This window comes from Pristis pectinata, chromosome 12, assembly GCF_009764475.1.
Source record: "Pristis pectinata isolate sPriPec2 chromosome 12, sPriPec2.1.pri, whole genome shotgun sequence".
Classification (NCBI taxonomy): Eukaryota; Metazoa; Chordata; class Chondrichthyes; order Rhinopristiformes; family Pristidae; genus Pristis; species Pristis pectinata.
The window spans coordinates 41208815-41221970 of record NC_067416.1 but is presented as its reverse complement, the minus strand read 5'-3'; the positions used below and the strand labels follow the sequence as shown (position 1 = coordinate 41221970).

The 13156-nt window shown below is 40.9% G+C and overlaps 2 protein-coding genes across 3 annotated transcripts in view; one reads left to right on the top strand and one right to left on the bottom strand.

Moving 5' to 3' along the window:
* Positions 1-13156, top strand: part of LOC127576942 (catenin alpha-3-like) — a 1199293-nt gene that overhangs the window by 334520 nt on the left and 851617 nt on the right. The gene's annotated exons all lie outside the window — the stretch shown is intronic.
* The window catches only part of LOC127576807 (leucine-rich repeat transmembrane neuronal protein 3-like), a 231492-nt gene continuing 224937 nt past the window's right edge, over positions 6602-13156 (bottom strand). Inside the window, exon 3 of one of the 2 annotated variants that reach the window (XM_052027571.1) lies at positions 6602-7305. In XM_052027571.1, the coding sequence (XP_051883531.1) occupies positions 7105-7305 (201 nt within the window). In that variant the 3' untranslated portion in view covers positions 6602-7104. The remainder of the gene's footprint in view (positions 7306-13156) is intronic. The other variant, XM_052027573.1, reaches the window with a different exon arrangement.

The window sequence follows — 13156 nt, the reverse complement described above, 5'->3', positions numbered from 1 at the left end:
GAAGGAGGATGAGAGGGGACTTGATAGAGGTGTATAAGATGATAAGAGGCATAGATTGAGTGGACAGTCAGAGACTTTTTCCCCAGGGCAACAATGGCTAACACGAAGAGACATAAGTTTAAGGTGATTGGAAGAAGGTATAAGGGGGATGTCAGGGGTAAGTTTTTTACACAGAGAATGGTGGGTGCGTGGAACACACTTCCAGCAGAGGTTGTGAGGGCTGATACATTAGGGACATTTAAGAGACTCTTAGATAGATAGATGAATGATAGAAAAATGGAAGACTATTTGGGAGGGAAGGGTTAGGTAGGTCTTAAAATGTCGGCACAACATCGTGGGCTGAAGGGCCTGTACTGAGCTGTAATGTTCTATGTTCGATATTCCATGTAAGTTAAAAGCCTTTGGCAGTTGGTGAGCTATCAAAGGCTAATGAGGTTGGTGGAGCTATTGTTGTTCCACCTCGCCTGTTGTTGGGTTTGTTGGGGAACCCGGGGTGGAGAGAGCTTGTGCATCATGAAGTAGTAAGTATTGGCAGCCAGCAGGTCTGGGCTGGAGACAGGATCCAGGATGATCTAACCCAGTGCTTCGTTCAAATGATGACACCTCCAAAAGTGCAGTGCCGTACTAATGACTCAGCCTGTTTTTTTTTGTTCTCATGTCTCTGGAGTAGAACTTGAGTCAAATGTGAGAGCACCATCATCTGAGCCAAGGCTGGAAAGTTGAGAGCATTTATAGAAGAAAGATTTCTAGATTTAAAATAGTTTATTGTGTAGGAGCAAGTGTCCAGAGACATGAGATCAAATTCCATCTCTGTGGAGAATGATTATGGCACAGGAAGGGGGCCATTTGATCCATCAAGTCTGCACCAGGTCCTTGTAGAGAAATTCATTCATTTTGCTGCTCGTTCCCTGTAACCATGCCAATTTTTTTCCCCACAAGTGCCTGTATGGGTTCTTGTGGAAAGCCTTGATTAGTTACGTTTCCACCACTCTCTTGCATCACTGAACTCTCTGCATCGAGAAGTTCTTCCTTGCATCCTCATGCATCTGTTGCCTGTTATTGCAAATCCGTGTCCCCTGGTCTTCAAATCATCTACTGATGTGATCAGCCTTTTCCATATAAACACTGCAAATCCAAAATAAAAAGCTATTGTCAATAATGATGACCACAAACCCACATGTGGAACTTTTTGGGAACTTGCAGCACAGAAAGGAGGCCATTTGGACCATCTCGTCCATGGCAACCAAAAATGAATGCTCCCACTTCCACATTTTCAGGCACCAAATGATTAGGTAGGCATAAAAGTAGGTTCCACATCCTATAGAGTTATGGAGACATACAGTATGATACAGGCCCTTTGGCCCAACAAGTACATGCTGACCATAGTGCTCACCCATCTAGTCCCAATTTCCTGTGTTCAGCCCATATTCCTCTAAGCCCCTCCACTCCATGTACCTATCCAAGTGCTTGTTAATTGTTACTATTGTACCTGCCTCAACCACTTCCTCTGGAAGCTCATTCCATATACTCATCACCTTCTATGTGAAGAAGTTGCCCCTCAGATCCCTTTCAAATCTTTCCCCTCTCACCCTACGCCCCCTAGGTTTGAACTCCCCTACCCTGGGGAAAAGACTGCTTCCATCCACCTTATCTATGCCCCTCATGATTTTATAAACCTCTATAAGGTCACCCCTCATTCTCCTACGTTCCAAGGAATAAAGACCTAGCCTGGTAAACCTCTCCCTATAATTCAGGCCCTCTAGTCCTGGCAACATCCTTGTAAATCTTTTCTGCACTCTTTCCAGTTTAACCACATCTTTCCTGTAACAGGGTGACCAAAACTGTGCACAGTACTCCAAGCGCAGCCTCACCAATGACTTATCCAACTGCAATATAAAGTCCCAACTCCTATATTCAATGCCCTGACTGATGAAGGCCAGTGTGATAAATGCCTTTTTCACCACCCTGTCTACATGTGATGGCTCTTTCAATGAACTATGCACTTGTACTCCTAGGTCCCTCTGTTCCATTACACTCCCTAGTGCCCTGCCATTCATAGTACAAGTCCTACACTGATTTGCCTTTCCAAAATGCATCACCTCACAATTATCTGTATTGAAATCCATTTGCCCACATCCCTTACTGATCAAGATCCCCTTGTAATCCTCAATAACCTTCTTCACTATCAACAGCACCTCTTAATTTCGTGTCATCCGCAAACTTGTGCATTCACAATGAAATCATTTATATAAATAACAACCCAATAACAATCCTCTTGTATATATTCTTTGCCTCGGCTGTTAATGGTAAAAACCTTGTATGCTCCGTAATCACAGATCTACCTGTCCTGCTACCTTCAGGGATCTATTGACATTCTCGAGGATACCTCAGTTCCTCTACACTTCTTACTTTCCTACCATTTTTTGTGGATTCCTTTGCGTTGTTTGCCCTTCTCAACTGCATCACCTTTTGGGACTGAATTCCATTTGCCATTTATAGGTCCACCTAACCAGTCCATTAATATTTCCCTGCAACCTTGGCCCTTCCTTTTCACCATCAAACACATTGCCTGTATTGGGATCATTGCCAAACTTCTTGATTGTGGTCCTATATTTATATCCAACTTATTTAAATATAACACTGCAAGCAAGGCCCTAGTAATGATCCCTGCAGGATCCCACTGCATCCAGCCCTCCCATAACTAAAATGCCATTGACTACTACTTCTGCTCAAAATGAGTCACGTTTTAAATTCTACTTACAGTCCTTTCTTCTTTTTTACTTTCATTCTGCCATGTCAGACATGCTTCCTTTGTTGGCTCTCCTTGTTAGCTCCTCCAAGAATTCAATTAAATGGATAGTGGAAGGTCATTACAAATTGAAGAGCAGAAGCTGTTACAATCTCATCACCAAATTCTATTAAAATTTGACCAGAGGAACATCTTACAATCTGATTACTGAAACCTGTCACAATCTGATCAAGTACCTTGTTCACCAATGGCCTTCAGGGAAGGAAATCTACCATCTTTACCTGGTCTGGGATTGCAGACCAGTGTTGCTTTCTCTTAACTGCCCTTTGAAATGGTCTAGCAGGTTTTCAGGACAATTAGGGACTTAACTTATTCTGGCTTTGTCAACAATGACTACATCCTATGAACAACTAGTACATGAGGAATCAAAAAAGGGACATTCAGCCTTGAAGTGAGGAGTTATATGCTTACTACTGTCCTACTGCAATATAATGCAGCAAAGAATCAACCATCACTTTGGTACAGAAAACTCACTCACAACAGGCTGAAAAACATACATATATTACAAGTATTAACTGAGTCCTAACCAGCACAAGCCTTGGGTATCATAACTATAATAATATTTAATATAAAGCATGTAACCTTGTCTTAGAACATCCTCCTCTTAGTTATTTACATTAGAATGTTAGTTTTATATTATACCTCGAGTGGGTTTACTTAATGTACAAATCCCTTTTATTTCTGTCTTCCTAACTGCTCAAAAGCTCTCTCTCTTTTCTCACGATTACTAAACCTATTGTATTTTCCACTGTATTGAGCAGGGCCCGTTACTGAGTCTCTAATGACAAGCATATGTATAGGTGAACATTTGTAGTGCTGCAGGCCTGAATGACTGATTTTTTGCAGCAATGCCTCAACGCAGCAAAGAACCTCATAAATCCCTATCCAGTCCTGGCACACACAAGTTTCCTCAGTGACCCAGAAAAATATTCCAACTAGTATTACCAGCTTTGATGCGTTTTTTTTTATTTTATGAATTAAATTGTATAACAGTGAAAAATGACATTTTTGTTCGGATCCTTACCATTCTGCTTGGTTGTCTTGTGATACAGGCCGTTCATCTATGTACTGGGTTTCTGCAATTCTACAGAAGATGGGGGAAGTGATAGCCATTCCTTACTTCATCATTGTCTTTGTGTCATTTTTTTTTCTATTTGTTTTTTCTCCCTATGATTTTTGCATCGTGATGTTTTCGTTTTCTCTACCTCTGCTGTTTCCCTCAATTTCTTTTTCACATTGTCATTTACTTTCTCATTCCCTCATTTTTCTTTCCCCCGGTGCTTGCATTTGAAGGTCCTGACTGCCCTTGAGAATCTGCAGTACCCATGGACCATGGTGCTACTTCTAACTTTGGGACTGCACCAAAACTCAAACCCAGACAGAAGAGCAGGTCAATGATGATGATTCACTGGAGGTGAACTGACTGCATCCTTGTGATACTTGTCACAGATGCTTCATTCAGAATTTTTAACGATCAAATTCAATGATTTCATTTCTTTAGGATGAGTACATTTCTGTGATGTTATTTTGGCAGCTCATTTGAGGCAAATGATCGCAAAGAAACATTGTCAGTAATATTTTAAGCCGTTTGATTAGTTCAAATGCTGGCTGTAGGTTGCTGAATGGGAAAGCAATAGGTAAGTTGATGGGGTAGCTTTGTAGAGCATGCTCATTTTGATTTGGAATCTTTCTTACCCAGTGAATGATAGCTGCATACTTGATGAGTGGTTCTGAGGATACAGTAATCGAATCAGGTCTTACATTTTGTCCTGCATTTAATTTGATGTGTGATAGGTGCTAATTGCAGTGATGCTCTGGTTGATAAGCCCAGGTAACTTATTAGATAACTATGGATGGGAAAAATAATTTACCCTACTTCATCCATCCATCCAAAAACAAATTTCACTCATGGTAGCAGCCATTTAATCCTCAAAAACTCTTTGCAGGAACCTGTTCCAAGTGATGATTGTGTGAAGATTTTCCTGATATCTGTCCCGGATTTATCATTTACCAATTTGAACCTGTCTCCCCCAGTCCTGCTCCTGCAGTTTAAAAAGAGATAATGTGGAAACTTCAAAACAAGGAAGAGTTCAAGAATAATGAAGAACGTTAGAAATTTTCAAACTCGCAATAAGAATTTAAGAAATAGGAGCAGAAAAAAACTAATCGGCCTCTTAACCTGCCATTCACTTAGTTCACAGCTGATCTGATGTCAGCTGTGTCTCTGCTTCCTTGCCACTTCATCATTACCCTGACACCCCTCTGGTCCAAAAACCGTCCTCACCTTGAATACATTCAGTAGTTCACTCTTAGAGAATTCCAAAGATCCGCCACTTCTTGCAGAAGAAATTCCTCCTTGCATCTGATTTAAATGGGTGTCCCCTTATTCTCAAAACTGCCTCCCTTTTCTTGACTCCCTCATAGGGGTAAACATCTTCTCGCCCCTTCAAAGTCTTGAATGTATCAATGATTTAGCTCCTTGGTATCGTCTCCCTGAAGCAGTCACTGTTGTCCTGTGATTATTTAACTTTTGCCTGCTTTGATCTATGAATTTGTATTTGGAATACTTATTGGCTTTTACAGTTTTGTGATGGTGTGGTGTTCAGCAGTGGAGGGAAGGCATGGTGGGAGCTGTTGGTGAGTGGGGAATTAGCAGTGTGTCTTTTTCCTCCTCCTCCTCCTCCTCCACCCTCTTTGTGCCCTCTGCTTCTTCACTTACAGTGCCCCACAAGGAAATGTCCTGCTATTGCACTCATTTCTGGGAACAGTAGGCTTGTGCAGAAGCTTGAAGTCAGCAAATCGGCCTTCTACTGCTATCGCAGCATTCTTGCAGACATTAGCAACACACGTACAATCGTAGCAGTAACCAGCAGACATCAATCAGCACCTAACCTGCAGGTGGTTTGTGCCTTGCTGATACGTCATCCGTGTTCAGCTGTATGAGACTAAAAGAGGTTGTTAGCTGGAGTTTTGATTTCCATTTTAGCATGGCTGTTGTCAAATTGCCATCTCCATAGACCGACATCCCAATCAGCTCCCTCTGTGTTCTCCCGGAAGGACTTACTGTGGAGCATCATTACAAATGTGGCAGGCAGTGTGACTTGTACAACAAATATGCATAAATCCCTCAGCCACTTGAATAAAAACCAATTCGGTCCTCAGAGTGTCTATAATCAGTACTGCTGAGCCATTTTTTGTGGCCCCAATATCGATATTGCACCAGGCCTCCTTTAGTAGGGGAGAAAGTGATGAAACTTTATCTGTTTAACTCACGTTGTTGGTGGCTTGGAGCCCAAGTGGCCAGTTGGAACTAGTTTACGACCTTGCATTCTCTGTTGAAATGTTCTATACCTTGGGAAATGGGATTATTTTCTATTGGCGTTCCTACCATTGTGTGGAGATATGAAAAGGGATAAACACTGCTGGAAATGCATGGGCAGTCCTGCTGCTTTCGTTCCCCTATCTATAAACAAATTTTACAAGACTGATGAGCTGTAAATGTTAGAGAAGTCTAACTATTGCATATTGCTGCTCAGCTGCTTCAGAATATTTCATTTTAACCAGATCCCAACTGCCTTCTTGTGAAACTTATAATAAATTTGTGAAAAATGCCAAATACCCAATTATGTTTTTCTGTTGGGGTTAATAAGTGCATCAAATGGATTACTAACTAATTTTTGCTCCATATATACTTAAAGGCAAATACCACAGGACAATGACATGGATCTGCTTAATAACTTTCAAGTCAGTGTTGCAGAGAAAACTGGCTAAAAATGAAAATGACAATTATTTTCTATTTTACAAAAAAGGATGTTTTTAGTAATAGTTTTTAAATAATACAACACATTTTCAATTAGCATTCCAATTCTATAAACACTGAAGACTAACAGACTGAAAATAAATGCACAACTGTCATTAGCTATTTCAGTTTTGTCATTTTCAAAGCATATTCTTTATGAAAAATACTGCATCTTTACACCATGTTAAATAACTCATGTATATACAGGTGGGTTGTTAAAGACAAGAATACTGAATAAAATCTGTACAAGTTCTTTGCTTTCTCATTTTAAAAAATACTGCACGAATAAAGTCAGTACAAACTCAAACAAAAAAAATTCAGTGAAATCTGCATCACTTTCAGTCTGACCTCTGGCAGCAGTATCTCTGCATTAACACAATGATTTATGTCTTGGGCCACAGGTCTCCCTTGGTGTCTTTCAGCTGTTTAGGCCTTGTCCTCGTTTAGTCCATCATTGTGGATGGCAATGATCTGAAGAGCCTTGGGCTGGGTTGGGTCACTGAATATGGCTGCCAGAACATGTCACTGTTGCTATTGTGCTCAGTTCTTTGCCAGCCTCTCTGTGGCTATCTGGGGCATCCTTGTGGGCTTGCATTTCATAGTGCTTGTGAGCCAGGTGTCCCTGATGCGCTCCACAACAAGTTAATGTTGGCTGGTCGTAGGTGAGGAAGGATGAGACACTCATGGCGATGGGGATCTAGAAGTGGAAGAAAAGACAGTGCAGCTGAAAGTAACCACTTTTTGGACAGTATTTTAAAGTGCTAAGACATTGTGGAACATGAGGTGTTGTAATCAAAAGCAAAACACTGTGGATCCTGGTTATCTCAAATAAAAATAGGAACAGATCAGGCAGCATCTGTGGAGAAAGGAACAGTTAACATTTGAGCTCCTTCATTGGAGCTGAAGGAAATTGGGGAGGTAAAAAGATTCAAGAAAGTACAAAGGCAGATCAAAAGAAGAACAAATGCAGCGAGTGGGAATACGAGAATGAAAAAAATCCGAAAGAAATAATGGAGCTTGACAAAATGATGTGAAAGAATGTCTGAGTGATTGAGGTCGTAAGTAAATTGGTTGAGTGCTAATTAAACCAAAACACTGCAGATGCTGGAGATCTAAAAATAAAAACAGAAAATTCTGGGAATAACCAGCTGGCCAGGCAGCATTTGTGGAGAGAGAGAGAGGCAAGATCTGCTGCCTGACCTGTTTGCTGAGAATCAGAAATATATGCTTCAAATCTTACCGTAATTTTAATGCTCCAAAAGAGACCTATGTCCCAGTCTGGCACTTGAGAGACACCTTTGTAGAACCGTGCTATGGATACAGAACTTCAGTTTGTACAAAAAAGCTGGAGGTGTTATCTCAGACATTAGATCTGACCCAAGTTGTTAATATTTGCACCAGCCCATGGAGGTTTGATAGATGTTTAGCATCATGAAGGTCTACGACACAGTAAATATTGAGAAATTGTTTCCAGTGGCAGAAAGGTAGTTAACCAGAGGGTCCAGTTGCACGGGGTAGGTATAAAACAAGGTGCAGGATGGGGGGAAAGTTCTTTAAGGCTCTTTAAAGTGATAATGCTATCGGCAGGCAAAGCTTGGAAGACTGAGGTTGAATCTCTGCTTAGAATTTATACGTAACTCTATTCACTGCATTTATTATGAATAGTTGCTGTAGCTTCTGCTCTCGACACTCTTTAAATAGACTCCATTTTATGAGTAAATTGATTTTGCTTCCTGTGTAATAATAATCAGTCTGCTCTGAGTCGTAGTCCCTGTACCACCACCAACTTCTGGCTGTCAATTAAGACTCTATCTTTACACGTTGCAAGTTACTTTGATTTGCAATGCCCTATTGTAAAGGCTGCTGCAATAATTTACTGGGTACTAACATACTGGGTTATAGGAAATAAATGGACCATAGGACAAATGGGACAGTCAGAGGCATGACGGACTTAAAGGCCTTCTGTGCTGTGACCTTCCTTGAGTGGGATACATCGGTGGACTGGTGCAAATATTGACAACTTGGGTCACATAGCTGTTACTGAATATACTTAAATCACCCCCGTAAATTTTCTGAGGGCTTCTGTATGTCACTTCCTTTCCAGTAAGCCAGTGGTTGGTCCTTGAGAAGGTGGAACCAGCTGTACAATAGGTGGTCATGCCATCACCCTACATGTAGAAAAGCTCCCAGTGACCCATTTATGCCAGGAAGCAGACTTAGAATCTTCCCAGACTTTAGCTGGAATATAGAATTCCACAGCAGAGACGAGGCAGTTCAGTGCATCAAGCCAAGGCCCATTTTCCGTAAGTGGGAGTCCACTCAGACCCTTCCCTCAAAGCTTTCTTAATTTTTGCTTTTCAGGTACTTATCAACTCTCTTTTTATTGTTTCTACTTCCACCATTGGCTGTTGTTGGATATTTGTTTTTCAGTAAAACATAAGTAAAATCTGCTGGTCTGTCAGTGAAGGATCCATTCTGGCTTCAACATTAAAGTGTATTCATCTCCTAACATTTCTTGTCATACAGAGTATGCCACTAGTTTCAGAATCCCACTAAACAATTATTTATTTATTCTGATTCCAGCAAAATTAACAGGCTTGGTGCTTTTTCTATAAGCTAACATCCAGGACCGGTGTTCTACCATTGGGTGTATTTTCTGGGCACATTTGGCAATAATATTGTCTTGCAGCAATCCCATTGATCAAGGAAAGGGATTTGTTTACTGATGGGGATGTGGTGACATCATCAGACTGATCGTATTCTTCAATTATAAGACTATTGAAACTTGAAATACAATGCAGCACAGAAGGAAGCCAGCTGGGCCAATCAGTCTGCTGATTCTTCAGAAGAGCGATCCAGTTAGTCCCACTTCCCCACTCATGGCTGTTTGCTTCAAATTTTTGCTTTTCTCAATTGTTTATCCAATTCCCTTTTGAAGACTGTAATGGACTGTAATGACAACCACCCTGCCAGGCATTGCTTTCTCTACCCTAAACACTTGTGAAAGGAGGTTTCCATCATGCCATCACCAGTTCTCCTGCCAATCACCTGAAGTATCCCATTGTTGGCCTTTCAGCCACTGGAAATGGATTTTATTTACCTGCAATGCTGAAAGCCTGAATGATGTTAAAGACCTCTATCGAATCCCCCCCCCCCCCCCCCCCCCCTTGGCCTACTCTGCTCTGAACACAATCAGGGCTTCTCCATAGTTTTGACGTTGGCGACTCATGGCCATCTGCGGGTGGAGCTCAACTCATTCCAGACATGCACATCTGCACAAGGCAGTGCAGGAGTACAGCAAATGCTGGAGCTCAGAGCTTGGGATCCACCCATGAACCCATCACTGAGCCCAGAGCAGAGGGGCTGGATGCATTTCGTATCTCTCTCTGCCATTTTACACCAACTACAGCTGGCACATTTAGCATGGCCCCATCCATTTGAATGGTGTTGTTGATCTTCATTAAAAAGATTAGTAAAGTGTTTTCATTTTTTTAACTTTATTTTAATTAATGTTAATATTTTCATTTAATTTATAGCAGTTAGATCTTTTTAAGCAAATTTATTATTTTTAATTTTGTATTAATAATTTTCAATTATTTAAATTCAGTCAGAAAAACAACAGGGTGATCATGGGCGAGGCATTAGTTCCTGCCACATATGGCATGTCCTTCACTCGTGGATCACTTTGCTATATGGGGTGAGATGGGGTTGGGAGCAACGCAATCACAAAATACAAGCACCACCTGGGGGCAGTATTTGCAGGGCTGGTGCAGTGTCTAAGTGCAGTGTCTAAGTGCAGAGTGCAGAAGGGGGGCCCATGCAATCTGGCCAATGTGACTGGACCCTTTATCTCTCAAATATCCGACAAAGCGTCTTTGACCTAAAATGCTACCTGTTTCTCTTTCCACAGATGCTGCTTGATCTGCTGAGTGTTTCCCGCATTTTCTGTTTTTATTTCAGATTTCCCGCATTTACAGTCATTTGATTTCCATGAAGAGAGTATACAAACATTTGCCAGTGTTAAAAAAAGGAGAGTGTTGCATGTGGCAACATGCTGACCACATTTGCTCTTCAAGATTTGGAAGCCCATGTACAAAGTGACAAGAAGACAACATAAATTAGTGAGGATGAGAATGTAAAGCATAAGTGGGTGGCGAAGGATCTATTATTTTAAACTTGTATTCAATCAAAATACATATGTCATAAAAGCAGTAAAAACACATTTTAGCATGTGTTCTCCATGTGCTCTAACTCCTGTGCTAAATTTGGGCTACAGAAAATATGATAACAAAATAATGATCTCGAGATGCACATTAGCCTACCAGTAAATTCAATGCCTTGCACATTCAGCTGGACTGGTCCATGCACAAGCTCTTCCTCCTGCATCCAACCTGATCTGTAGGTCTACCCATCCCCGTCCAGAGGGAAATATTATCCAACATCATTATTTCCAGTTCGTGTACCTTTTCTCCAATTTTGAAGTACTTTACTTTTGTTTTCCTGGAACTCATGGTTGTTTGAGCGGCCTTTATCTCTCATTGAGTGTTTGCGTTGATGAAAAAACCTCTGAGGTTTGTTCGGTACATTGGACATTCATCCTTGATTATAAGTGGATGCCGATTGACCACCCAATGTGCACTTCTCCCAGTAGTCAGTTCTGTGAAACATTGGGGCAAGTACAACAGATGGCTCATATTGTATAACTGGTTTGGCATTAATGATCAAATACCAGTTCCAATTCCATTTTGTTACCTCCTAGCCTCCAGCAACCCAATAAGATATCTTTATGAGTCACATGTACATCGAAACACACAGTGAAATGCACCATTTGCATAGAGTGTTCTGGGGGCAGCCTACAAGTGTCGCCACACTTCTGGCGCCAACATAGCATGCCCACAACTTCCTAACCCATACGTCTTTGGAATGTGGGAGGAAACCGGAGCACCCGGAGGAAACCCACGCAGACACAGGGAGAACGTACAAACTCCTTACAGACAGCGGCCGGAATTGAACCCAGGTCACTGGCTCTGTAAAGTGTCACGCTAACCGCTACACTACCGTGCCTGCCCTCTTTAACAGGACAACCACTGATGATAGACCTGTAATCTAGCAACCGCATATGAGTAAACTTCTCTAGGTCACCTCAGGGGCTAATTTAAATAACCAAACAATTTGCTTTAATATAGAAAAACAGGCCTCATAATGAATTGAGAACTAATGTAAACATTGGGATAAAATTCAATTTGAGGCCCATAGACTTCACATTAGATCAGTGAAAAATTCAACAACCTCTGAAATATTTATAAATACCGCAGTTTCAGACCATTAATGAGAAAAGATTGCAGCAAAAGAGCTAAAATCTATTACTACCATTAAAGAGGAGGTGGTTTAAAATAATATATTTCAATTTAACTGTGCAGAGCTTCAAATCTGATGAATAATTTAAAGTGACATTGAAATACTTTATTGTTTCTTGTGATCTTGGTGTACACTCTGTAATGTCTGGGGAAGAAAGCATTTATTTAACAGCAATCACCCTCCTCATTGACACAACAGCTGGGATCAATTGATATACAGTTGTGTCACATTATACCAGTCCACCAGGCTTTGTATCTGACGTGCCAAATTCTAATCCATGTTTTGCAGATTACAGATCTGACGAGGAAGATTACAGATTTGGCTCGAGAGATCTAACTGAACATATGACAGTTCTGGCTGGTCAGGTTAAATGTCCAGAGAGTCCGATTACAGATCTAACTAGATGGGTTACAGCTTTGGCCAGAATGATTACAGATTTAGCTAAGCATGTTATAACTCTGGCTAGACATGCCTTAGATCAGAGCCAGATTACATAACCAATGAGATAGATTACAGATCGAGTCAAAATATTGGCGTTGTGAACTGAAAATTCTCAAAGAGTTCAATTCTGAGCTTGCCATTTGGAATGTTTTGCACTGGACTTTATAGAACACTTTACTGCAACTTAATTAATCACTTTCTTACATGAACTATATTTCTATAAATTACTGAGCTTCTGAATATGCTTTAATACTGAGGTGATTGAATTGATCAACTTATAAATTCATGGTGATTACAATAACAAAAACATCCTTTTGTGTGAGGAAACCCTTGTGGAGCATTGTGGTAATATATTAACCCCAAATTTCCATTTCTTCTTATTCCATCTGCAGTGAATTTCCATAACAGTGATCTAGGGTATCTGAGTAGGTGAATAGTAATTGTGACAGAGGACAAGCTCTGCTGATATGAAGAGTAAGCAGAGAAGATGGATCCCGCTTATCCTGAAAGGAGCAAGCAGGTTTTACGCAGGCCTAACAGAATGAACAATCATTATCTGTGCAGCTGGTTGATTTTGCTGTATGTGCAGTTAGTGCAGCTAACAGTCAGCCTGTAACAATTGCAAGACAATTTCATCTGTGGACTCTTCCAGAAAATCCTCAAGAGTCAGTAGGCTACACCTACATATCCCAGTGTGTCACTTGCCTGGTTATGGCTCAACACTTGGCTCCTTGCCCATAAATATTCTG